Here is a 25,196-nt window from a genome sequence, read left to right as displayed (position 1 = left end):
AAAACAGAAATAAAACAACTACAAAGATTTGCAAAACAATGACAAAGAAACAAAAAACAAACAAAAATTGTAATGGAGTAAAAATTACAATATTTCCCTGGTATAGTAAGTATAAAGTATCATTAAATGGAAATACCTAAGTGTAATACAAGTACCTCCACATTTCACCACTGTCTTTACTGCAAAATAGTAAGGATAATGTTAATTCAGAAAACTTAGCAGCATATGGTATCCAAATAGTGCTATGGAGGGAGAATTTCTGATATTTAAATGTTTTTTTCTTTACCGCAGGGTGAGATGCCAAAATAGCTATTTTTCCGGTCAGGGAGGGTGACCTCTTGGATCTCACTATCCCAGTCTTCCTCTTCTTGTGGAGGCATCGGTGGGAGTGGAGGGCACTCTGGCGAGACGACTTCAGTGTCTCTGCAAAAGGCACATTTCTTATTTGCAAAGGAACACCAGCCTAATCTTTGTATGCGCTATGTTTAATTATCTGATAGTGTTTCTTGACATTGCATATTTAGTCAGGAAGGGGGAGAAGTTCCACATTTCGGATAATACATTTAATTGCTTTTTTGCTGAGAGTTAGATGCAAAGATCGATACCACTCAAATTTGTTTACTAAATATAAGGCTTAAGCCGGCAACAAATTATCTTAGCTTAGCATAAAGACTGAAGCGGGGGGAATATGTAGGGGAGATTGGGCTGGGAGGTGTGAGTAGCTGTGCAGGAATGTACGTTTTAGACTGGATTTATGTAAAGCAGCTGTAAGATAAGGGACGCACCTTTTCTTCAATGTGAATTGTTTTCTTCTTCTGGGTTTCCTTGATGCTGCTGACCTGCTGGGCTGTGGTGCCATTCGGTCAGACTTACACGGTGAAGACACGGTGTCTGGACCGGTGGCTCCGTTTATTGCGATACCACCATGAGGTCTTGCACTGCGGCCCCTGCCAGCTGCTGAGGCATCATTGAGGGCAGAAATTGTGCTTCCACATTTTCTGGGGATCCTTGGAGGTGTTGCTTTTGTACTCTTGCCTTTGTACCAATGGTTAACATAACCATTTACCATGTGTTTTGGCTTGGTACCATTTAGTGTGCCAGCTGGTATGCTCTCACTGGTTCTAGTGGCAGCAGCTGGGCAGCCATTGTGGACAGTGGCTCCATTAACCATATCTGTGGCTGGGACCTTACTGCTGGCTTCACAGGCGATATGACACGTTTCTCCTCTTCTGTCCTCATGGTTCATACCATTCTGAGGCATCGCATCACCTGTAATGTATAGTAAGAGCGTTGGATTGAAGTGCAAAGTATGAAAGAAAAAAGTTTTAATGAAAAAAAAAGCTCAAATGAATGTATATAGAAAACTGATACATTTTCAAATGTTTAGAATATTCATGAAAATATAATTGGTAACGTTTGGTTGTATTGCAATGAAATTATAGGTTCATTCATGGTCCCTGAAGGATGAATTCAACAATGTTAGTGATTCCCAGACCTAGGCCGCTTTGTACTTGGTACATCTAGGTTATACTGGTCAAGAATAATAAAAACCCAAATAACTATAAAACAAGTACAAGTAACTTACTCCCTGGAATATTTCAAAATCTGTTCACTAGTGTGAATCACAATGTGCATTTTTTTACTTAGAAAATGTGTTACAGTGAAGAGATGTTATTTTAAGAACCTGACAGCCTCTTCTGGCTGTTTTATTGGATCCTGTTACCCACTTGGTCATTACATCCACATTACTGATGTTAATTCAACAAAAATCTTATTGTGTAAATATTTCATGAACCCACCAATAGTCAACTCTACATTATTGTTGCAATATTGAGATTATTATAAAATATTGTGATTTTTTTCCCCTATTCACAGCATTAATATGGCTGCAACCACTGATTTGCTCTGCAAAAATGGTAAAGATACAGAGGAGTAACGGCATCCTGAGCAGTGAATGAAGTCAAGCTATTTCTGTGTGTTGTAATCAGAGTTTCTCTGTGGTTTGTTGTTATATCATTTAAAAAAACCTTTGAAATAATGTGAAAAAGATTGTTGGAACAAATACAATATATGAGTTCATAGATATGGTAATTAAGTACATAACACTTTAGAATTTCTTTAAACTGACGTCGAAAATGTAGTTAGAACAATTTAATTTGTATGACGTATCAACTTATTGTTGATGAGCCATAAGTTTTAAAGTATATGTTTTTAGTGATACGTATTATTACCATAATTATGAACACACATTTTAAAGTTGAATATGAATAAAAATTGAATTGATCTGACAAAATTTTCCATATTATTTAAAGTGCAATATACTTATTTACCATAATTATGAATACAGTTTATTCCTAATAAAATGATGTTATTGCAACTATTTTTTTCCACATTATTTCAAAGGAATTTGAAAGTGTTAACTGGTCCGGCCGCTCGTACATGTTGGTGCATGTGTTTATCCCACAGGGTAGTTTTGTCAACACTGTTGCCATTGTTTAGCAACGTTTATAACGTTAGCACATGCGTTAGCACCATTGGCTGCTAGCCGCCGCTGCCATGTTGAGAGCCGTGTGAGAGCAACTCATTCACACTGAGCGCCTTTAATGCTAAATCACAGCCTGAGTCTCGCACCTGCGTGGCTTCTTTTGGACATAACTAGCAGTTCCGTGTTAATAAATTGATTTAAACTGACTTCGTAGTCTAGTAAGTCTACTGTATTAAATTAATCCCCCTTCGCCGGCCTTTTCTAGTAGTGTTCATTTGATATTTTGTCGAGTTATCTCTTGCTTTTCCGCCTTCTGGTTCCTCTCGCCATGTTAATTTCGCCTCGGCGCACTTTAAAATTACTGACTGATAATATATAGTTACTCAAAAAACACCCGGCGCCGACTCAAAAATGTTAATTTAATTTTCTCACGTTTGATAGGTTGGTCATAAAACAGCTAAACTTTCGACTGTACTCTATCTAACCCCGAAGACAGACAGTTTGCTGTTGTTAGGTTAGCTGTTTTGAGCAGTAACGACCTGCTGCATGCTAACACCCTCATTAGCCGTGTGATTGACAGATGTGTCGGCTGTTGACAGGTAATGTGCTAACCATGAGCAGTTTCAGTGGGAAATCAGTCCTGTAACTTCACACTAAGTTACTAATGTCGCTATTTTTTACCTGTAGTGTCGCCTGTTGCAGACCTCCCGGCGCAGCACACACTGTGGGGATAAGAGGTCACGTTATTAAGAGGAGGACGGCAGACGATACGCCAGTAGGCGGCGCCAGAAAACCACGTCATATTTGTAGGAATAAAGACTTCCTTATAATACATCCATGGTAGGAATTCTTCATATCCAATTATGTCTACTAGCCTACGAGTTGTGGTGTTTGTTGGAAGTATTTGCTATTTGCATTTTGTGTGTGTGTGTGTGTGTGAGGGCGTAATGTGTTTTTGTGGCCAACGACCTTCACTTCTGGTCTGTGTGTGAACTGTTTTGAAAAAGTAACTTCTGAATGGACGAATGTGTTCAAGTACAAGAGAAATAAATATATTCTTTTAATCTATCATCACACCATGGACAGCAAAATACAACATACCAATTCTCGGTTCAACCATAGGGACTGTTCCTTATTTATCAGAGAAGGTGGTTTGACTGGGATGTGACATTTTAAAATTACTATTTATATCACAACACTCCCTGAGCTACAAAATATTGTCCTTGAGTGTCTGTGAGGAAATACATGACTGTCCCTCCATCAAAAATGACAAAAATGTTTTACAGTTTCTGGTTATGAAAAAATGATGTGATTTGGGAGATTTATAAAGAAAGGATACTTTTTAAAACCACTTGTGGGTTTGGGGGTTCTAGGGGTATTTAAAATATATTAAAAATACAAAAATTTAAAGTTGAATATCCCATCCATAAATCAAATTTAAAAGCTGTTAAATCATTTTCATTTTCCAACCCATTTTGCACCACCCTCACCCCACTTACAAATAATGAACAGCCCCTTAATTTGTGCTATATGATACGTTTCATAGTTACACCTGCTGCACTCTGTACCTGCACCTTTTTACACCTTTTAGATGCCCTGTTGAAATATTGTAAAGAAAGAAAGAACAAAAGAAGATAAAGTCAGGTTAATTGAGACACCAGATAAAATGGTACAAACAAGACCTTACATTACATTAAAAATATGATAAAAGAAGCATTTTAGGCTGAGCAGAACTGGCTATTATGGGCCCTACAAAAACATCCCCTGCATTGCCACAAGGAAATGAATCATTTGGACAACCGTCTACAAGTATTTCCAATATGTAGTTAAGGTCTCTTAGTTTAGTCAAGGTCCATTTTTGAATTAAAGGAAGTCTCACTGTTTACAGTGGTACTTTAGTGTTGCTTCCAACTTTCTGGCAACAGTTTCAGGAAGGCCGTCTCCTTTTTCAGCATGACTTTGCTCCCTCATGCACAAAGAAATGTCTGTGATGAAATGTTTTTCTGAGTTTGTTGCAGGAGAAGAACTTGAGTGACCTGCACAGTGAACTGGCAAGCTCCTAGAAAGCCTTCCCACTACAGTGTAGGCTGTTCCAACAGCATTTTAATGGCGTAGTCACATGTTCAACAACCATACAAGGATGTAATATTGGAGCACTTTCTTCTGCTGTCCACATATTTTTGGTCAAGTACTTTAGATGCGAGATTCCTCCCTTAACATGTTTATCAACTCCTGTCTCATGGGTCTACTGCTTTCTCTAATGCTAAATGTTGTTAAAATGGTCTCTGTAGAGATTTATTCTAGATGCATCCAGATTTCAATAAAGGAGGAGTGTAAATTTAGGGGGATTAAGTGGTATCATTTTATCAGGGGCTGAATTATCCTCAGAGGTTTCTTCTTCTAAAAAAAAAAAAAGATGGGTGTTTAAACAATTCTTATTTTCATGTGATTATACACAAAAGAAATTTCCATTTCTGCCCCTAAATCCTACACAGTGGACCTTAATAGTGTTTGTAAATGCTGAAATCAGTCATGTAACTGGATAAAAAAATGGGTTCTTTTAATTTCAAGTCAAATGTTTTTATTTCCAGCACAGTACAGCAGCTAAGACATCAGCAGCTAAGACATCAGCAGCGTAAACTCACACAATATGTTATTTCTTACTGCTGAAATTATAAAGATGGAAATGAGGAGAAACAAACATTAAAATGATGAGAAATTTCATGAGACAGCATCACTGCCAAAGCCATTTTTATTGCTGTTTTATTTTACAGTGACTACATTGCATTGGATAGCCCTAATAATTCAAAATTTAGGAGCTACAAGAAAATGGGTTTGTGACAAATTTTACAGCTTAATGTACCGTTTATTTATTTTTTATTTTTTTAAAACTAGAATGGCACGAGGCGCTATAGAGTGAAATGATTTGTGAAGCAAAACAAGACACAAATCAGCAGGTATTGGTAAATAAGTTAATATTGCTCATAATGCTCATACCATTTAGTTTAAGTTAGGAAGACAGTTTACAACCATAGAAAAAGCCATTTTAAAGCAGATTGAAAAGCAATGGACTAACCATGACTAACAAAAAAAAGAGAAATGAAACAAAACATCCCCCCGTGCAATAAAAAAATTATTACATTGACAAAATATCCCCAAAATGCTAAACTGGCTTGCGTACCATACAAAGCATTGTGCTCTACAGCTTTTCTAACGTGACAGCTAAGCAAGTTCTTCCCTTGATAAAACTGTATAAAATAGTTTTCATAGTATCAATCTGAAAAAGAGTGGTGAGTGGCACGTGAATACAAATTATCACTATTTAATTACAACATTTACAAGTCGAGAAAATATGTCAGACGTAGACATAGAATGTACCTCCAAAAAACTATGTAAATCTATAGCAACATCGTCTCGAAAAATGTCCTCAAAAGGCACAGACAGAAGAAAAGGTGAATCATGCAAAAGGAAACAAAAAGTTTGTTTTTTTTGTGCAAGGAAGCAAAACTCAAGTTTAGAATAATTACATAATACAGCAGATTGTATTCGTTTCCTTTCACCCTAACGACGCCCTCTTCATTACAGAATACTGTACATGTCTGTTACAACAAATCTTTTAACCAATTAGTCAAAAAGCCTTTTTGGCCCCAGAGAATGAAATATCCAGTTGTACATTCATGATATTTACAGTATTAGAGTTTCAGAGGGCTTTAAAAACAATCTGTAGGCTTCATTTAGATTCATCCAGTTGTTTTGTACCAAAAAGTGAATCTCCTGTGCGTGCTCACGCACAAGTTAATCTCAGCGAGATGATTCAGTAAACCATGTTACAATGGCTACCAGTCACTCCAGCGTAAATCCTCAACACACCCTGTACATTCATATCCTTAAATTTCTGTGCAACATCATCGGGTCTATTGCCAGCAACAACGTACCTTCACAGGCCAACGCATTGCTCGCAAAAAGCAGCCATGGAAGTTCCAGTTTAAAGACACTCCTTGGTTGCAGCTTCTGCTCCATAAAGTGACACTCTGAACCAACTAAGGGACCGTTCTTTATTTATGAGAGGGGAGGGGGTGGTGCAAAACGGGGGAGGCACTTCAAGTAGTTTCTTAGGGAGGGAGTTTGTTTTTTTTTAACTAAGTTTTTTTTTAACTAAAGGACATTTAACTTGAAATTACTTTTAAATACCCTTTAGGACACTAAAACCTGCATGTGAGTTTGAAAGACATGTATTCTTCCAGATAACATCATTTGTCATAACAAGAATCTGTGAAATATTGTTATTTATGGTGAAGGGAAGGTCATGCATGTCTTTTAATTTGTTGTTAGTTTGTATTTTAATTTTATCTTATCTATTTTTTTAACTTGTCTTTTAATTCTGCCTGGATCCTGCTTGTTATTATCATTATTATTAATGTTCTGTGTCTACTGCTTTTATTTTGTTGCTTTATTTTTCTAACATGTTTCCACCTCTAACCTCCTGTTTAATTCTGCCGTGACTGCTGTCTTGGCCTTTGTTAGGCATTACTGACGTAGCTGAACTGTTTTATTAACTCTGGGGTTTATTATCTCGGCTTTGCTTTGTTTGTCAAAGCACTCTGTAAACTGTGTTTCAAAGGTGCAATATGTAGTTATTATTATTATGCATTTTCCTCAAGTAGAAAAAAAAAGAAGTCACACCCCATCCACCCCCCTACTCTGATAAATAAAGTACAGGCCCTAAGGGCCACTTCTCAGTGGACTGATTGACATTGCAAGTGCTGTTGCAAGGTTACTGGAAGACATGTTATCAGGAATTCACCTTCAATTAAAACCATCTCCGACTTCACTAAAACCCTCCTTCGCTTGCATACATGGTCCATCATCCGACGCCACACCTCTTTCAAAATCTTCTGCTTCCCTTGTAGTTGTAGGAGTTCTTATTGTTTTCTTTCTCCGACCACTTTAGACACTTTTCTCTATCCTCTCTTAAAACGTGCCTGTCCAAATACGTCGTCAATCTTTCAGAGAACGTGACAGAGGAGGAAATAATGGCAGTTTACAGATCAGGCAACACTTGACTGGTCTGCCTTCATGCTGAATTCTTTGTCTGTCTCACCATTTTTCCCTAAAACTTACCAAACTGTTTTGATGTGGATAATACAGCTAACGTAACACCAGCATACAGTAGAACCCACGTCATGTTTGTTACATTGTTCCAGTTTATATGCCAGGGTACAAATGTCCAGTGTACAACATGGAGCAACTTTGTCCATCCTCAGTGGACAAAGTGTTGAGCGCAGGATGTTCCCCGGAAGAAATCACCTGTTTGTCATGATATCAAAGTTGTAACAGTAACTGCAGTTCGCAGCGCAGACAGCAAATAAAAAACAGAGCAAAGCAGATCAAGTGGCAGAGTCACAGTAGTCTGACCTGCAGCCACAGAGCCATCCCTGGCTGAGAAAACTCCCTTTCTTTTCCCGCCTCAAACAGCAGGGGGCGATGTCTGCCTATTTCTATGTTCCAGTTTTAAGCCTGGCTCTGGTTCTCTGGGTTCTCCTGTACAGATTCCTGACTCAGGTTGCAGGTCTCGATCAAACAACTGGAATGATCCTCGCTCTCCTGAGACCGGGAACGATTCTCACTCCAGTTGAGTCGCTGCTAGTTGCCCTTGATCTCCAGGATGGAGGGGTTGTGGTCCAGGATGGACAGGATGATTTTGTCCATGTACTGTCGCAGACGGATGTTGATTTCTTCCTGCTCCTTCAGGGCCTCCATTAACTGGGAAGAGAGACACATGTCACACGCATTTTCATTTCAGTTTATTAACAAGTAATATAACAACAGTTTTTTTTTGTTGTTACTATGTTTCAACAGAAATATTGTGCATTGGCCTCTTTGTATCAACTGCTTTTTTTATGGGCACACATGTATTAATCAGGTATGTGAGTTATTTTTGAAAGTTTTTTGTCATTAAATACATTCACACAGAACACAAACATTATGTGACAAAAAAAGATACTTTTTTTAAGGAATGAGGCCAATTCGTCTTAGTTTTTGCACCACAAATAATGGCAACAACCAATCATGCTGTGCAGAATGGACGTCGTGTCCCAACATTGAGGCAATGGCGGACCTTTTGCAAATTTGCATCACTGCCGGTATGAATAGTTTTGATGCAAAATAGTTGCTGGTGAGCACTTTACATTCTAGTGTTGCTCAAAAGTCACAGACATGGTGTGTAACGGCCTTAAGGCTGTGATTAATTATTTATTATCAATTAAACTCTTGCCAAATTTTTTGATTAATCAACAAATTATTTGGTCTATAAAATGTCAGAGACATTGGAAAACAGTGCTGGTCACAATTCCCTGAAGCCCAAGGTGCTGTCATTATGCTTGCATTATCAAACCAATAGTTAGTAAAGAAAAAACAAAATTAAAAAGAAAATCTGTTTTCTTACACACAAAACAAAGAAAATGGGCAAAACCTTACATTGAATGAGGAGGAGCCAGAGGATGATTGGCAGTTTTGCTTAAAAATGATCAACAACGGATCCGTTATCAGAATAGTTGTCGATCCATTTTCTAGTGACCTGTTAACCCATTAGTCCAAGAATCTTTTCAGCGGTGCTTATTCAAAGTGTCTACAGGTAGCAGAAACTTTTGACCTTTTCAAGATAACTTTTCACCAAATTTAAGACTGATTTAGGATTGATTTTTCTCACGTAAGCGTTGCAAGTCAGCATAAAGGTAAGTAGTACATGTGTGGTGCTGTGCAGAAGGTTGTGTAGGTTTTAGGGAGGAACATGGTATTATGATTGAGTTAGGTGCATTTATAAACACAATATAAGGTTAAATGGTACGTTTAAAGATGTGTAACATTAGAAATATGAATTCTGAAGCAAAAGAGCTGGACTCTGTTTTGACAAAAAGAAATTAGAAGATCAAATTAGAGAATTACATAAAATCAGATTAAATGTTTCTGGCAGTTATGACCTCAAAAATTCAAATTAAATACTGTTTAATAACTTTTAAGGCCCAATGTTTTTTAACATTGAATAATGAATTTAAGTCATTTTAAGGCTTGTGACGGACCTGCAGACATCCTATTATTGTATTGTATTGTATTATTGTATTTTTAGCATGGATAGCTTAGTCGCATGGTGTTGGTCAGTGTCTTTGTGTGAGAAATGACCTCTATATTATGCACAATAGATTAAAATCTACAATAATGTATTATCTAGAACAATGCATGCTGTGATGTGCCCTAGAAATACAGTTACGCTCTAACTACTGTATGCAAATCACCTATACAACTGTTCAGATGAAATCCATTTAAATGAAGACAAAACAGGGAGAGAAGTGTTGAAGAATAAAGTACATTGTGTATGTTTCTGTCTCATTTTACCTGGTCTCTGGAGGCGTTTTCTATCTCAGCGGCTAGAGACTGGGCCTTGGTCTGCGTGGCGAACAGGTTCTTAGCTTCGTATAGACTGAGGCTGAGGATCTGACCGTTAAGCTCATCGTTCTGCTCCTTCAGCTTCTGATTCTCCTAAAAATACAAAATCAGGGAGAGAGACAAGAGAATGAGATCTGGACCACACAAGTGTATCAGCGGTGATAATGCTTTAAAAAAAAAAAAAAAAAAATGCCGCTACTGAAGCCTCACTCAACCCGTACGACAAAGCACTGCACTTGGCACCTCATCCAGCAGCAAACACAGCAATCTATTTTGGCAACACCTACGGGACATAACGTGGGTTATGCGTGTTACAGAACAAACTGCTCCCCTGCTTTGTCTGGTGTGTTATGAAAGCTCCATGATGAAGCTGCCTCTGAGAGCTGACGAGAGGTCAGTTTGCTTTTCCCCCGCTCGGTGCCTCAGCCATTACTGAGGGAATTGCAGCACTGACCCCAATTCAGCTCGAGCAAGTTCACTCTACTCCATTGTGATTAGTGGTTAATCGGGAGGTCAAAGGTCACGGAGGCAATTTTACCATCAGACCGGGACGGAGCCGAGCCCCAGACAACACCAGGTGCTGGAGTTCAGGGGGAAGAAAGTCCTGGGACACAAATCGCTGCACACACACACACATACAGACATTTACAGAAGTGCACAGGCAGGCGTAAGATAGTGAGCTAATCCTAATGGATGTCACAGGGCAGTGTCTCTCAAATTAGACACAAAGACACATAATTTGTCCAACCAAGGACAATTAAATTGCTCTAAATCTAAACTGCAGAAAGTAGCTATGTATAAGCTGTTGACATAGTGAAAGAAAAATACATAAAAAGAGGCCTGAGGCTAAAAGGGGGCCATGGACTTTATAATGTTGGTCCCTGATAAGATACACAGACTGTGCAAATCTGCAGGAACCCTGTGCATCCATTGATTACATAAAACAGTCTCTGATATTTAACCTAAACTTGTGTAAAATGTGAGCAAAACAAAAGTGTTGCATTTAAATTTCTGTTCAGTGTAGTATCTTCAGCTTTTTTATTATTGCTTCTTTCTGTTGGCTTTCAAACTTGGAAGCACAATTTCTAATCATGTCATCACATGTCATGAAAATGAGTCTGACAAAGGGTTCTAAACAACTTCAAAGAGCGTTAACATTTACTTTTACTAGTTTTATCAGAGGGAACACTCATCCACTCCCTCTTCTCTGATGTTTACTTTGCACCAGGTTTGTACACTTTGCAGGACTGGGAACAGTAACATGACATTTAAGTCTGGCAGGCAGATACCTGGAAGCAAATGTCACTGTGGCAATACAGTGACTAATGAACAGAGGAAAATATACAGAACACGTGTACTCTGCAGCTGGTATTCAACTGTGATGAAGCTGGATCCATCATCAAACTGTCAGGACAACATGTCGAGGACGTTGCTGCTGCTGAAGGGAGATTTTAAGGGAATGAGAGGAGCCAGTGAGATAAGCTGAGATGGTTACCGGCCCCTAACCACACTGTCACGTAAGATAATAAATTCAGCCTAGACCATGCCTGTTTCAGTGTACACTTAGCATCTGTGGTTATGAAAATAGCAAAAAGCATGACTTGATTTATGGAAGTAGCACACTTTGTTTTTGCAATTGTGTGAAATAATTGTTCTTGGAAATAATGAAGGGATTGGTTGAATTTGCATTCATTAAGAGGATTAAGAGTTGCATGTTTTGGGGGGGCTGACAATGAGTGAGAGATGCAGAGTTTGTAGCATGGTTGCGCAGTCATGTTAAATAGTGAAAAATATATTTTAAAAAAGATTTAAAAAAAAAAGATGATGAATAAAATTAACCTGTATTCCATGAAAAATGTATGAAATTGAGACACTTTAGTAATAAATTATAAGAAAAATTTGTTCAATGACTGAAATAAATACAAACTAGTCAGCCAAGATTCTTCTGCTGCTTAAAAAAAAAAAATCAACCATGATAAGTATACTGTAAGAAATCAGACATAACAGACATAATAAGAAGCATCCGATCTGCTCGGAGATCTTAGTACTCTCCAGTGCATTCAAAGCAATGCTGTACAACAGGTGCCATTTTGCTTCCCACTCTCTAAAATTCAATATGAAAGTGTTTTATGATTATCTCCGCATCTTAAAGCACACTCAGCAGCTACACTACTCGCCGTTCTGACAGTGTGCAACAAAGACGTCTGAACAGAGTCTTTCATCAGTACCTGTTTGAGCCTCTTGACCTCGTGCTCCAGCTCCACCTCCCTGCTCCTGCTGTTGAAGTCTGCCAGCCCGGAGGAAGAGCTGCGACTGCGGCCCGGCCTCTCTGCCTCCAGCTTGAAAACTTGCAAGTGCTCCAGTTCTCGCCGCAGGTCCTCTATCAGCTACAAACAGAGAATGGACAGATGAACAATGTTACATAATGTCATTGCAGTATTTTGTAGGAGTAGGAGGCAGCGAGAGAGAGAAGAGTGAAAGAGTGAGCAGCCGAACAAACATCTCACTCTGTTCATGTGTCTGTTTGCATTAAATAGTCCCTCCCACCTCCTGCATGGCTTCCTTTTCTTTCTGGAACTGTTGTCTGTTCTGACGCAGTTTGTCCATCATTTTCCTGTAGAGGTCCATCTCGTCCTTCAGGCGCAAACTGGTGTCTTCCAGCTTGTCTGTCATTCTTTGCTTCTCCTGAGGAAGGACACACATACACACTCAGTTACAGTTCTGAGTTTTGTGTTATTTATGTTTTTTTAGGAAAGTAAAATACCGAATAGTATGTGATCTTTTAAAAATGTAATTTCCAGAAAGATATGCACACCTATGTTTATAATATTAAATAACACAGGTGTTTGGTATTGATGGTTTTCAGTGTGCATTTTTTCGTTAAAGTATTTCCATACAGAGTTATGTTTCTATTTTCTGTAACACCTTCGGTCACACATTCTTATTTCATGAGTAAGAGCTGACAGCTATCAGCTTTGGTGGTATTTACATAGCACCATCTTAAAATAGAGGTGTGGCTCAGCACCCAGTGGCTGTTTTTAAACACCTCATCTTGTAAATAAAATTGCAGTTCCCTATTCTCTTTTGCGTGTGTGTGTGTGTGTGTGTGTGTGTGTGTGTGTGTGTGCGTGCGCGTGCGCATGTTGGACATTATTTAGGGATTAAGGAAAATGCCATTTTTATAAAGACACTAGGATTGTGTTGACAGGTGTGAAAATGGAAATTACATGTGAGAAAGAGAAACAGACAGTGAATTGGAGAGCTAGTCCAGATAAAAGCATCAGCTGGATGTGTTAAAAGAGTTCTCCACCTATTTAGCACTCCTATAAAAATGCTGGACTCTAAATTGACAATTTAAATCTAGAATTATATTATTGCCTTGCAGTTGTATGTATCCACAAACCAGTCAAGTTGCAGTTACAGTTTACATATCATATGTGACAACATAGAAGTTTCACACACCCGTTTCCTCCCCCCGACAGCACAGAAGATCTGTGACAACCAGCAGTCTTAAGGTGGACACCCAACATTAGGGTCACCAGTTAGGCATCTTACCAAATGTCTTCCTTTCTGTGTCTGACTTATGATGAGTAATTGGCCATGTTTTTGCAGAACATTATGATGTCATAGTGCAGTTGGCCTTTGACCTTCTGGATATAAAATGTCATCATATTTGACATTTGTGTGAAATTTTGTCATATTTCGTGGATGAACTCTTGAGTGATGGACAAATACGTGTTTTGTGTGCTCATGTGACCTTTGATCACCAAATTCTAAGCTTAGAGCCCAAATAGATGTTTGTGTAAAATATGAAGAAATTTCTTCGAAGTGTTCCTAAAATATGACTTCCACGAGAATGGGACGGACAGAAGGATGGACATGTGTATGAACAACCTAAAACCTTAATCGTAATGCTTCCAGCCATAATAAATAAATAAAAATGATGCAGCAGAGTGAAAGATATCGTCTGTCTTATTCCACACACTCTTTTTTTCTTGCCAGAACCTGGCGCCTCTAATACCCACAATACACCCCTACTGCTCACAGTTTTGTTGGAGATTTGGGTGTTATGCTAATGTAGTCTCTAACTGTTAGTCTCAAGCAGAAATGATGAGCAGGTACAGCGGTCTGGTAAGCTCACTTCTTTATATCTCCATAACCCCATATTTTTATCATCTCCAAACTTGTAGTTTTTAGGCCCAAATGATGCTGATTTATGTGACATCACATCAGCTCCAGGCATCAGCTTAAGGCTTTATACACATTTTTTCCAAATATGCACTAGTATTCTCCATGACTTGTAAACAGACTTCGATTTGGTGTCATTCCCCTTTTTCATGTAAATCATGGACACGATAAAGAAAAGACAAAGAAGGAAAAAGAAAGTAAATATACAAAGAAAGACAAAAAGTAAACATGGCTTACCTCATCCAGCTTCTCTGTCTGTGATTTGAGCCGGCACATGCTGAGACTCATCTCGCTGTTGTCCTCCTCCAACTGCTTGACTCTAAAAACACAACATCCTGGCCGTCAGTTTAATGCTGTTTATAAGCCGAGTATGTGTCTTAGTCAGCTAAGGCAGCAGTTTAAGCAAACATCCACAGTATATGATGCAGCTCCAGAGGCAACTGACTATCCCCAGGAGGAATTTCTGAGCTCTGTTTAGCATAAAGTTTAACATTCATTCTGCACTTTCTCTGAACAGGCAGGCACGTCGATGTGCATATTCAGGGGATTTAAGAGCCCTGATCCAGCTGTCCATAATCTAAACTGTATTACAGAGTCCCTTTAATGAATTCACACATTTGCATATAAATAACAATCACATAAGCATGTGTGCTTGTTTATTTGTGTTTCTCACCGGTTGGTCAGCAGCTCTATCTGTGTGTTCTTGTCTCTCTCCATCTTGCTGTAGGCCTCTCGGTGTCGTCTCAGCTCCTCCTGCAGATTTTGTTCTGCTCGCGTCTCCTGGTCTTTCAGCTGCTCCTCCAGCTCATGAACCCTGAGATCATGGACACAACACACAAAATTCAATCAATACAGCCACAATAAACACAGTTACAGAGAATGGTCTATACAATAGGTTACTGGACCAGTCATTTATTTGTTCTAATAAAAATCTTTTGCGTTTATAAAACCCAGTTTTCTGACTCTACCTGTGTACTAGTTGTGTGTTCTCCTGCTTCAGCCTGGACTTGAGTTCACCGTTCATCAGAATCTCATTTTCCAGTTCTGCCACTTTCTTCTCCAGAGAACTCACCTGATAGAAACAGAGAGTTTACTAAAACCTCGATTCGTACCATAAACATAATTAAAAGAGACGGTCAGAGAGAATTAGAAACAGCACACTGGGTCTGCAGGACAGATTTGAGAATACCTAATTAGACATATTAATTCCAATCGATTAACTGTAGTCCTTGTAGCGTGACACCAAGTTTTGTTGCCTTTTTTTCCCCTTTTCAGGCCAACATGGCTGTATTGTTAGTTTGTTTGTAGATGTACCATTTTTTTGTAATGATAACTAAAGAAAATAAATTAATAAATAAAAAGCAAAAGTTATATTTAGGGATTCAAAATGCTGACCAATGCAAGCTAGTATGAATATGAGGGAATATCTCTAAACAAAACAAGAAATACCACATTGCCACTAAACAATAACATTTTCCAGATTTCCTTAAAGTTATTGTGCAACGCCAAAGGTTTTAAATATTTGAAAATGACAGCTGTATATCGTGAATTTACAGATGTAAGAGAAATCCTGACAGAGCTCATCCTATTAATTGGCAACTTAAGCTGTGCATCCAGCAGGAACGTCTCTTCACTCTGTGATTTTAGTGCTAGAAAATGCTGAAGGTGAGATATATTTAATCTTTTATGAGTCACAAAGAAACAGGAAGGGTTATTATTATTACTTCCCACGAGCGTAGTGTGGAGCAGGAATGAGTCCTAAAACACAGAAATGAGTTTGCATGTTTTGCATTTCCTGTTCCCTTGTCTAGAAATCAGTGGGTTTTTTAATGGGTCTTGGGTTAAACCAAACTTGAGAGACTTTCATGTTTTGATCTACGGCATAAAATACATCAGTAAGTACCCCACTTTTTAAATTTTGAAGCTTTTATGTGTTTTAAAAAAATAATTGCTAAAAAGTGGTTAAATGAGACTACGGAGGTGGTTGGGGTTGTTAAACTTCATCATGCCTAACACTGAAACTCCAATTGGCTTTATGTCGAGGTAACCAGGGAAATAAGTTCTGGGTTGGCATTCTTGCAGCACGCTATTGAGCAGCTACCAAAGTTTTAAAGGCTTGAAAATGATAGCCCTATTTCTTGAATTTGCAGATGTAAGAGGAATACTGACAGGGCTCGTCCCAAACCTAAGCTGTGCATTCACCAGGAACAACTCTTCACTCTCTGTGATTTTAGTGCTAAAAAAATCCTGAAGGTGAATTATATTTAATCTTTTATGAGTTTTAGTAGTCACATGGAAACGGAAAGAGTTACTATTACTTCCCACAAGCTTTTTATTTAGAGCAATAAATGAAATAAAGGCCTGCTGAGATAGATCAACGTATACAAACTCAATCATACCTTCTCATTGATGTCGATGTCACAGGAGTCGATGCTGTCTCGGAAAAGGTCTTCCGTGCTGCCGTTACTGCTGCTCAAGTTGCTGTTGTGAAGCAGCTGCCTACTCAAACACACAGAGACACAGAAAGTTAAAGAATCTGCCCAGAAATTATCCAGGTGAGGACCAGCTGGATGTGAGAGCATTCAGTTGCAGTATATACTGTATATATGTGTGTGTATGTGAGAGAGAGAGAGAGAGAGAGAGAGGGAGAGAGAGAGAGAGAGAGAGAGGATGTGTGCTCTGCTTTGCAGTGTTCCTGCTGCAAGATTGCATATAGGTCTATAAGGACAGTGCCAAGCAGAGAAGCTGGTGCAAACAGAATTTAAATGAGTCCACACACACATGAACAGACACCAACAGGTGTACGTATATCTGACTGTGTCACACAATCAAGTGTGACGCTCACACCGTGACGTGACCACAGCTGCCCTCTTTTTCCTCTGAGGGAAATAACTCGTGATCAGCAGGCCTCTGATCCATTACTGAGATTAGCAATATGGAGAGGAGAGGAGAGGAGAGGAGAGGAGAGGGGGGGGGAGGAGGGAGAGAGGAGAGGAGAGGAGGAGGAGGAGGGGAGGAGGGGGAGGAGAGGAGGAGGAGGAGAGGAGGAGAGGAGGAGGAGAGGAGAGGAGAGGAGAGGAGAGAGGAAATAAATGAAAAAAGAGGAAACAGGAAAGAGAAGGAACAGAAGAACAGATAAGGAGAGCAATAAAGTGGAAGAAGTAATCAAAGCAGACAGAGAGGAGAGTGGAGGGAGCAGGGTTGCAGAGAGCCAAACCTTATATTGAATACATAGATCAGGCCTGACAGGCCATTTTCACTCTGTGACTGTAACTCAGTTACTGTGGGTGGAGATAGGACAGAAGCCTGGATACAAAATACTTCACTTAGTTCAGATCAACAGGCCATGAGGAGGGATACATGGCTGACTCTTAAAAAAAAGCTGACATCCAAACTTCTTTTTCTTAACTCTAGAAACAAAAGATTTTACAGCACGCCTGGTTGCAGATCAAATTAATTCCATCCAGAGTTAGTGCATATTCTCTAAATGACCAGTTACTAATTAACCAACAGTTAGAGCACAATGGTCAGACGGCCGAGTGATAACTTATCTCGCTGTGTGTGTGTGTGTGTGTGTGTGTGTGTGTGTGTGTGTGTGTGTGTGTGTGTGTGTGTGTGTGTGTGTGTGTGTGTTTGTGTGCCTATGTCAACAAATGGAGCAAACATGTGCAGCACAGGCTGTATATTGCATAAACACACAGAGTACAAGTGAGTGACCTTCCTTGTACACACACACACAGAAGCTCACACACTTAAGACACACACACATACAGGTGAGAGTGACATACCTTCCGAAAGCAGTGCTGGAGATTTTCCTGTTGGGGCTACAAAGAGACAAAAACAAAATGACATTTTTATTATGGTGAATTGTCATGGATATGTCTAGACTCTCAGCTCAACAACACACTGGAACTAACTGCTGATGGCAATTAAGATTTTGGCTATTCAGTGTGACAGCATGCAGGAAAGAGAGAGAGAAAGAAACACTGAAGGACATGTCAATGATAACACGATTTCACTCCTGGTTCAGTGAGCGAGGGTTTCTGTCAGCTCAGCAACTGTCTCAGGGGGACAAAAGCCCAAAGACTATTTCAGTGTGATGTGCTTGTCTGCACCGGGTTTCACATCGGATTAACGAAAATGAGCAAACACACTGTAGGGCCACACAAATGACAGTTAATGCAGACATAAAGCTAACATTAGCACCAACTCCTGGAGAGGCGGTGGAGGAGCACTGTAAAGGCAAGGCAATGCAGCTTTATTAGCACATTTCATACGACAGGACCATTAAAAGTGCTTTACACAGCAATAAAAGATATTAGGATAGAAACTTACATTAAAAGAGTACGGAGAAAAGATATAAAAGGTAAAAATAACTACTAAATTATATATAAATTTAAACAGCAATTCCACATTAAAAATAGCAAAAGCACAGTCATATAAAATAATTTAAAATCAAGTTTAAAAATAAGTTTGCAGGCATTACATGGTGGAATAGGTGGTGTAAAAAAAGGAAAAGTTTTACACTGCCAACTTCACCCAGGAAAATTGGCTCACTCTATAAAAATCTTTTTTGTGCAAATACAGAAACGATTACTGTGCATCCATGCGAGAAATATTTGTACGTGTTTCTATTGTGTCATGTTGACTCATTTTTGTTAGGTACTGCAGGGGTTGTAGTCTATTATAGTCATACACTAGAAAAAGTGCAAGGTCAAATATTCTGCTTCGACAGTAAAAATTGCCAGTGGTGGAGGAAGTATTTAGATCCTTTATTTAGTAAATGTAGTAAAATTATACTGTCAAAATACTGTTACAAGTAAAATGTGACTTAAGTACAAGTAAGTAAGTATAATAAAGAACATCATGTACTTTAAGTATTTAAAATAAGTAGCCAACCCAGACAAATAAAAAAAAAACCCCAAAATATAACAAGAGAAAAAATGTTTCCCCCAAAACTAATAATTGTTCAAATTAATTAGAATCAGCTTGAATGTTTATAAAAAATAGCTGCCAATTATTTGCTTTTGTCAATTGGCTAACTGATTAATTGACTAATTGTTTCATCCATACTTGGAACTTTTGGGTAATTTAATTTAGAACAAAACTTCATATTTTATCAACTCTTCTTAAGTTTTTAACACTAACATCCTAAATTGTAAAGTTACTAGTACCTTGAGTTTTCAGATAGTTGTACATTATTACATATAAGTATAATTTGGTATGTAAGTATAATATTTTCCTCTGAAATGTAGAAGTATAAAGTGTACTGAAATTAATAGACTCAAGTAAAGTACAAGTACCTCAAATGCATACTCAAGTACAGTACTTAAGTAAATGAAATTAGTTAAATTCTACGACTGCAATTTGCTGCTGTGAAGAGGTTTAAAAGAGATGTATGTTATTCAGTACAGACAGTATTTGTGGAAAATCATATAAAATTTTACAATATCAAGAGGCCTCGCCAAGAAGTAACTTGACAATGGTGTCTACGGAGGCTGATCTACCAGCAGGATCCTCTCAGCATTTAGATGAAGCAGAGTGTATAATCCTGAGTGACAAAATGATTCCCCCTGCAGCTAATGTTTCACTTAACCTAACGCCCTCTTTGAAGAAGTCTAAGAGGCTAAATTGCAGAGCAGAATTACTGCAAGAGGAATTTATCTTTAATCTCTGAACTTTCATCCGTGCAAAATGCACTCATTTATCATTAAACTTTTTTTTAACGTGATACTACATTTGATCTATGTGATCTTGTTTCAGTCGTCCACGTACTGGTGCTCTTTAGTATGCTAATTAAAAAGTTTAAACATTTTAAGTTGTGTCGCTTTGTGTTTTTATGTTTTTAAAATTATGAGCTGCGAGCATTTTTGAGGTGGTGCTACAATACTAACCCTGGCACTGCTGCTTTCTGCTATAAGCCTAATGATTAAACTAATAAATCAAACAGATATTCTCACAAGTTGATGCATAGTGAGATATAATACGTGAAAGAAAGAAACTTTCACACAAATATATTACTAAGATTTCCTGTTTTTCTCAATGATATTTAATATTCTCAGCTTTACGTGTACTTTGGTTTTGATGATTGCATGTATGTCTCCCTCAATAATCCCCTCTTTTAAAACCCCACACACTAACTTCAAGAGTTTATTACCCATGCTTCACTGGGGCCAGTATCATTTAATTAATTGCGTGTAAAGGAGCTTGACAAGCACAAGTGCTCCTTTAAATACTGTATGCTGCTTAATGGCAAAAAGCTCCTTCCTCTATCCATTCTCTGAAAGCAATCATTCTTTGGATTGATCTAAATGGTGCCCTTTTTCATTTTTTTAGACAGTTTCATATTTATACGTCTTCATCTCAAACCATTTCCACCACCATCATATTATTATTATATTCAGTCTGTATCCACTTCCAATCAGCTCACTCCATTCAAAGTAGGGGTGTACAATTAATCAAATTCAAATCAATATTATGATGTAATAGAACATAATTTACAAATTGCAAAGCAGCAATTTCTTTAATGCTACACGATCGCACTAACCTCAGGGTCAGAAACACCTGGCCCTGTGCGCCTCATAGGTACACAAACACACACACACACACACACACACACACACACACACACACACACACACACACACACACACACACACACACACACACACACTGCCCTACGCTCGAGGTGACATCGGTGAATGAGAGTAGATTAAGAAAACAACTTGTGTAACGTCACACACATGCTTTGATGATCGCAATACTGCTGTGTGCAGATGGACAAGGCCATGTGAAGTGCAATTCACATGTTTGCTGTAGCGAGTGTGTTGTCGAACGAGAGAGAGAGAGAGAGAGAGAGAGAGAGAGAGAGAGAGAGAGTTCGGGGCACATGCCGCATCTTTTACCTGCCTGAAAAATTCAAGCTCGGGCGCTGGCTGCTTCTCTTGTGCCAACTTTCAAGGGGAGTAGGGCAGGTTGCGCCTAATGTTGCTAAGCGACCATAGCCTGCTTACCAAAAATCCTGAGGTCGTATCTCATATTCTCCTAGATTTTTAAGTTTGTAGTAGAATATTTACTAAGGGACAAATCATAAAGCTCTGGGTATCCCTGCACTGAAATGACCAACTTCTCTATTTTTACCATAGCCTGATATTTACAGAAGTAAGGAGAACGATATGCCGGCTGTGATTGGTTGTTCCTTGTCACTTGATATGCTGTGCACTTTATTGTGTTTCTGAAGTTGAACTTTATTTGTCTATCTCAGGGTGCAGCCGTCACATCCTGAGTAATAGGTTTTCTGGGATACTCGCGCACCGCAACGGCTTTCCTCTTGCTTTCAAGCATGCCTTCTGCACATCTAAATTGCCAGCAAAGGATTTGAGGGTGTAAATGATGCAGAACGAGAACGGCCCCTTTATGGTGGATGCTCTGAGAGCTGGCAGGTGTTAGGGATTGGAGCAGAGAGCACATTAGCATGGAAGTTGTAAAGTGGTCACAAACGTACAGTGAAGGTTTCTGTTTGTCTGTAAATAATGTTGCAGCTCACTGAGACCAAGTTCCTGTGTGTGAGTGAAGTGAAGAGAGTTAAGCAAGCATCAATGTCCTGACAGAGGGCTGGGAGCTAAAGCAGAGGCGAGTAACAACATGTTTACAATACACAAACACACACACACGCACGCACACACACACACACACACGCACGCACGCACGCACGCACGCACGCACGCACGCACGCACACACGCACACACACACACACACACACAGAGTGGCACTACCACGCCATGTGTTTTGTTACTATGCTTGGATCAATAAGATTCATATGTATTTTTCAATAACAATATTGATGATATAGATTAGGAACAAGATTGGCAAAATTAAGGAACTAAAAAAGTTTGCACACTAAATCGGAAACGCAATACTGGTCTAAAAAACACTGCAATTAGATTATTTTCCCATATCGTTCAAATCATAACTCAAAGCAATTTTTCCAATCGATTAATTTCATTCTGTCTTACTCTTGATCTTTCCACCCTCCAGCTCTTTCTTTCTGCCCATCTCTATTTAATTATTCATACGGGGAAAGCATGGGTCTCATTAGAGAGACATATTGGATTATAGAGCTGTTTCTCTCTGGGGAGAAATACAGCTAAGTCAGCAGAGTCCCATTAGCAAAAAGTTAACAATATTTTACAACATTTAGTGTTCTTAAATAACCCCATGTTTCTGTGTGTGTGTGTGTGTGTGTGTGTGTGTGTGTGTGTGTGTGTGTGTGTGTGTGTGTGTGTGTGTGTGTGTGTGTGTGTGTGTCTTGTATGCGTACAAGATGTGTGCATTTGTGCCAGCAGGTAGTCTGTGGACCTATTACTGGTCACCAGGGATTATGTCTCTAATAATAGATTCCCTATTACAATGGTTAGGTGAGGTAAGCACAGGAGTGACAGCCTTATGTAACAATCAATTAAGAGTTTGCGTGTGTGCGTGTGAATGATGAGGATTTATTTGTCGGTGCATTAAACAACAGGACAAACACTTTAAACATACTCAAATTATACTAAAAAGAGAGGCGATAAAGCAAAATGTGACCCCTGAGTCAATTGCATCAGTCATCAGTCACTTCTAAACCCTCTGAGCATTTCCTGCACAGCACACATAATAGCTGACATTTGTTTTTGCCGCACATAAAAACAGTGTGGTGCATCATTCCTGTCATGTATAATTAAGCTATTGTCTTTTAATATACCGTGGTTGTGTCTAAAAATTACCTGCCGGGGTAATTAACGCTAATTCCTCTATAGAATTATGTAATCCTACCTATTTTCAAATGGAGGCTTTTGTTTATGGCATTCAGTATTGTTTGGTTGCTCCAGTATATTTCCCCAGCTAAATTAAGTTTAATTTGAGTAAAAGTGGCAGAAAAAACTCAAGTCAGCGAATACATGCTGATTTGATTTGACCGGCCTACAGTCAGAATATGAGCACTGCTTTCAGTGGCAGGCAAGTTGTTACTCCTTGTTAAAGTTGTACTAATTACTGGCATTTAGTGGGTGTAGATCTTGACTCATAAGTCTCTTTCACATAGTTCCCAGTAAATTACTGGGAATATCACACCAACAGTGATTTTTTTAAAGATTATTTTTAGGTTTTTTTTTTTTATGCCTTTATTGCGTAGGACAGGTGAAGCATGAAAGGGGGAGAGAGAGAGGATAATATGCAGCAAAGGGTCGAAGCTGGAATCGAACCTGCGGCCGCTGCAACGAGGACTGCGCCTCTATACATGGGGCACCCGCTCTATCCACTGAGCCACCAATAGTGATTTTAACTGTCAGAAACATTCCTGTCTTGTGCCAGTTCACACATTACATGGCAATACCGGTAATAGGTGGGGCAAGGCCATGGGACAAGACCGAACAGTAGGTGGCAGTATGCACCTTCAAGCTGGGAGTGCAATCTGCCAAAAAAACAGAAGAAGAAGGAGGGACACGGACGGATATACGTTAAACATACACAGCGGAAGCAGACGGACTTATTTAATCTCCCCTCCGGTCATTTTGTCCTCTGCGTGGACAGAGAGGAGCTCCCTTGTTTCCGCATTTGTCCAGTTTCCAGCTGTTCTTTACTGTTGCTAGGTCACCGCTGACAGATTAAAATATGTCTCGAGCGTCTTTTGTCATAGACTTAACTCTTTACATGCTTTTCCCAGTAATGCTTTTGCTTTCATTCACAACACAGCCTTATCGGTATATTCTCTGTGGGTATTAGGTCTTGAGGTGGAAAATTGCCAGAAAATAAAGGTTGCATGTGTGAATGAGGTGTGTGTTTGTATGCATGTGTGTGTCCTACCTGTTAGCCTTGAGGTTTTTGAGGCGAACCTCCAGGTCATTTAGCAGGTTGACCTTTTTGCTGCACTGAGAACAGTAGACATCCATCAGTTCACCGGTGTACTGCTGACGCACCTTATGAGGAGTTTGGCCGGCACTGGAACACAAACACAGACAGACTGTTCTTTTTCCTGCCAATACAATGAGAGGGTTCATGTGTAAACACACCTACAGTAAGACAGCAAAACAATGACTTCATTACCTAATTCATTTTATGAACCTAAAGATACACTCCGTAATTTTTTAAAATGAAAATGATATTTATAATCCATTACATTACAGAAAAAAAGTTTCTATTACTTTTTTAAGCATTTTTTAAAAATGTCATTTTCCGTTTTTTTTTTTTTTTATGTTGCCTTTGCCTTTTTTTTTTTTTTGCTTATTTTCAGGTTATTTTCTTTTACTAATTTCTTGATAATTTTAAGGCCATTTTTGCTTGTCATCCTTCTTTGGGGTTCAAAGGGTTAAAAGTCAATATAGCAGAGTTTTCAAAAACCTCAACCTCAAAAAGTCATTTTTGTTTAGGAGGCACTATACCGAAATTAGCAAGTGCACCTTTAACCCACTTTGTACTGTAGTTATTCAAACTTTGCTCCCATGCTGAGTCGTCTAAGACTTCTTGTAAATCCGGGCCTCATTTTGAATTTAAATCTCCACGCCAACTCCATTTGGTGAGTTTTGTCTGCTTGGTATGCGTGGAAGGAGCATGGAGCCGTATTGCCAGTCTATCAGCCAGAAGACTTAATCCCATTAAACACAAGCCTTTGATGAATATTAATGTGGCCTTAAGGGCAAGAACTCCTAAGCTACACTTCTACAGTCAAAACTCTGAATAATAAGAGTCAGGTAATGATTCTGCAGAGCCTCATGTCCATAATAGGAGTTGAAGCAATGGAAACTGATCATCTTTATCATAAGTTGGCCTTTAAGAATCCGCAAATAAGCCCACACACAACTGAAGTGCATAATTATCTCAGCTTAGTAGTGCAGTGGGAGCTGGGCCACAAAACATTTGCTACTGTGTCTGGAACAAATGCTATGATTCACCAAGAAAGCTGAATAATAATTTGATCAATTCATCAGCTAAATTATGGCTATTTTGCAATAACTACTTTGACCTTACGGTTTGTCTGTAGCTTCCCTACATCACTCCCTGTCACACCCAAAAACAACACGACACTGATTTTGAACTAAAATAGTT

At 38.9% G+C, this 25,196-nt stretch overlaps 2 protein-coding genes and 2 long non-coding RNA genes across 11 annotated transcripts in view; 2 read left to right on the top strand and 2 right to left on the bottom strand.

Annotated features, from left to right (window-relative positions):
• The window catches only part of LOC121942088 (uncharacterized), a 74,610-nt gene extending 71,223 nt beyond the window's left edge, over positions 1-3,387 (bottom strand). For 2 of the 4 annotated variants that reach the window (XR_015776206.1, XR_015776205.1), the window contains exons 1-3: positions 3,167-3,387; positions 786-1,269; positions 287-423 (exon numbers count right to left, since the gene is read on the bottom strand). Coding sequence is in view for 1 of the 4 variants with exons in the window: in XM_042485186.2 (XP_042341120.2) it covers positions 287-423; positions 786-1,269; positions 3,167-3,320 (775 nt within the window). In the remaining 3 variants the exon portion in view is untranslated. The remainder of the gene's footprint in view (positions 1-286; positions 424-785; positions 1,270-3,166) is intronic. The other 2 variants (XR_015776207.1, XM_042485186.2) reach the window with 2 other exon arrangements.
• Positions 2,565-5,062, top strand: LOC148189911 (uncharacterized). 2 transcript variants are annotated; one of them, XR_015776209.1, is made up of 4 exons: positions 2,565-2,703; positions 2,927-3,084; positions 3,173-3,325; positions 4,504-5,062. It is a non-coding gene; the product is annotated as an uncharacterized LOC148189911 (long non-coding RNA). The 2 variants fall into 2 exon arrangements; XR_015776208.1 differs by lacking the exon at positions 2,565-2,703 and having other exon boundaries at positions 2,716-3,084.
• A 157-nt stretch (positions 5,063-5,219) lies between these two features.
• rab11fip4b (RAB11 family interacting protein 4 (class II) b) overlaps positions 5,220-25,196 on the bottom strand; it is a 77,555-nt gene continuing 57,578 nt past the window's right edge. For 3 of the 4 annotated variants that reach the window (XM_088075544.1, XM_088075548.1, XM_088075547.1), the window contains 11 exons: positions 23,958-24,092; positions 17,905-17,940; positions 16,516-16,615; positions 15,085-15,188; positions 14,790-14,930; positions 14,354-14,435; positions 12,476-12,613; positions 12,157-12,315; positions 10,467-10,547; positions 9,878-10,021; positions 5,220-8,248 (listed from right to left, as the gene is read on the bottom strand). In XM_088075544.1, coding sequence (XP_087931670.1) covers positions 8,129-8,248; positions 9,878-10,021; positions 10,467-10,547; positions 12,157-12,315; positions 12,476-12,613; positions 14,354-14,435; positions 14,790-14,930; positions 15,085-15,188; positions 16,516-16,615; positions 17,905-17,940; positions 23,958-24,092 — 1,240 coding nt within the window. In that variant the 3' untranslated portion in view covers positions 5,220-8,128. The remainder of the gene's footprint in view (positions 8,249-9,877; positions 10,022-10,466; positions 10,548-12,156; positions 12,316-12,475; positions 12,614-14,353; positions 14,436-14,789; positions 14,931-15,084; positions 15,189-16,515; positions 16,616-17,904; positions 17,941-23,957; positions 24,093-25,196) is intronic. The other variant, XM_088075545.1, reaches the window with a different exon arrangement.
• On the top strand, positions 11,191-12,481 carry LOC148189910 (uncharacterized). Its single transcript, XR_015776210.1, has 2 exons — positions 11,191-11,445; positions 12,117-12,481. It is a non-coding gene; the product is annotated as an uncharacterized LOC148189910 (long non-coding RNA).

Source organism: Plectropomus leopardus, chromosome 3, assembly GCF_026936395.1.
Source record: "Plectropomus leopardus strain MGB_pleo_1.0 chromosome 3, ASM2693639v1, whole genome shotgun sequence".
Taxonomy (NCBI): domain Eukaryota; kingdom Metazoa; phylum Chordata; class Actinopteri; order Perciformes; family Serranidae; genus Plectropomus; species Plectropomus leopardus.
The sequence above is the reverse complement of the archived record's forward strand: the minus strand, read 5'-3'. Positions and strand labels throughout refer to the sequence as shown.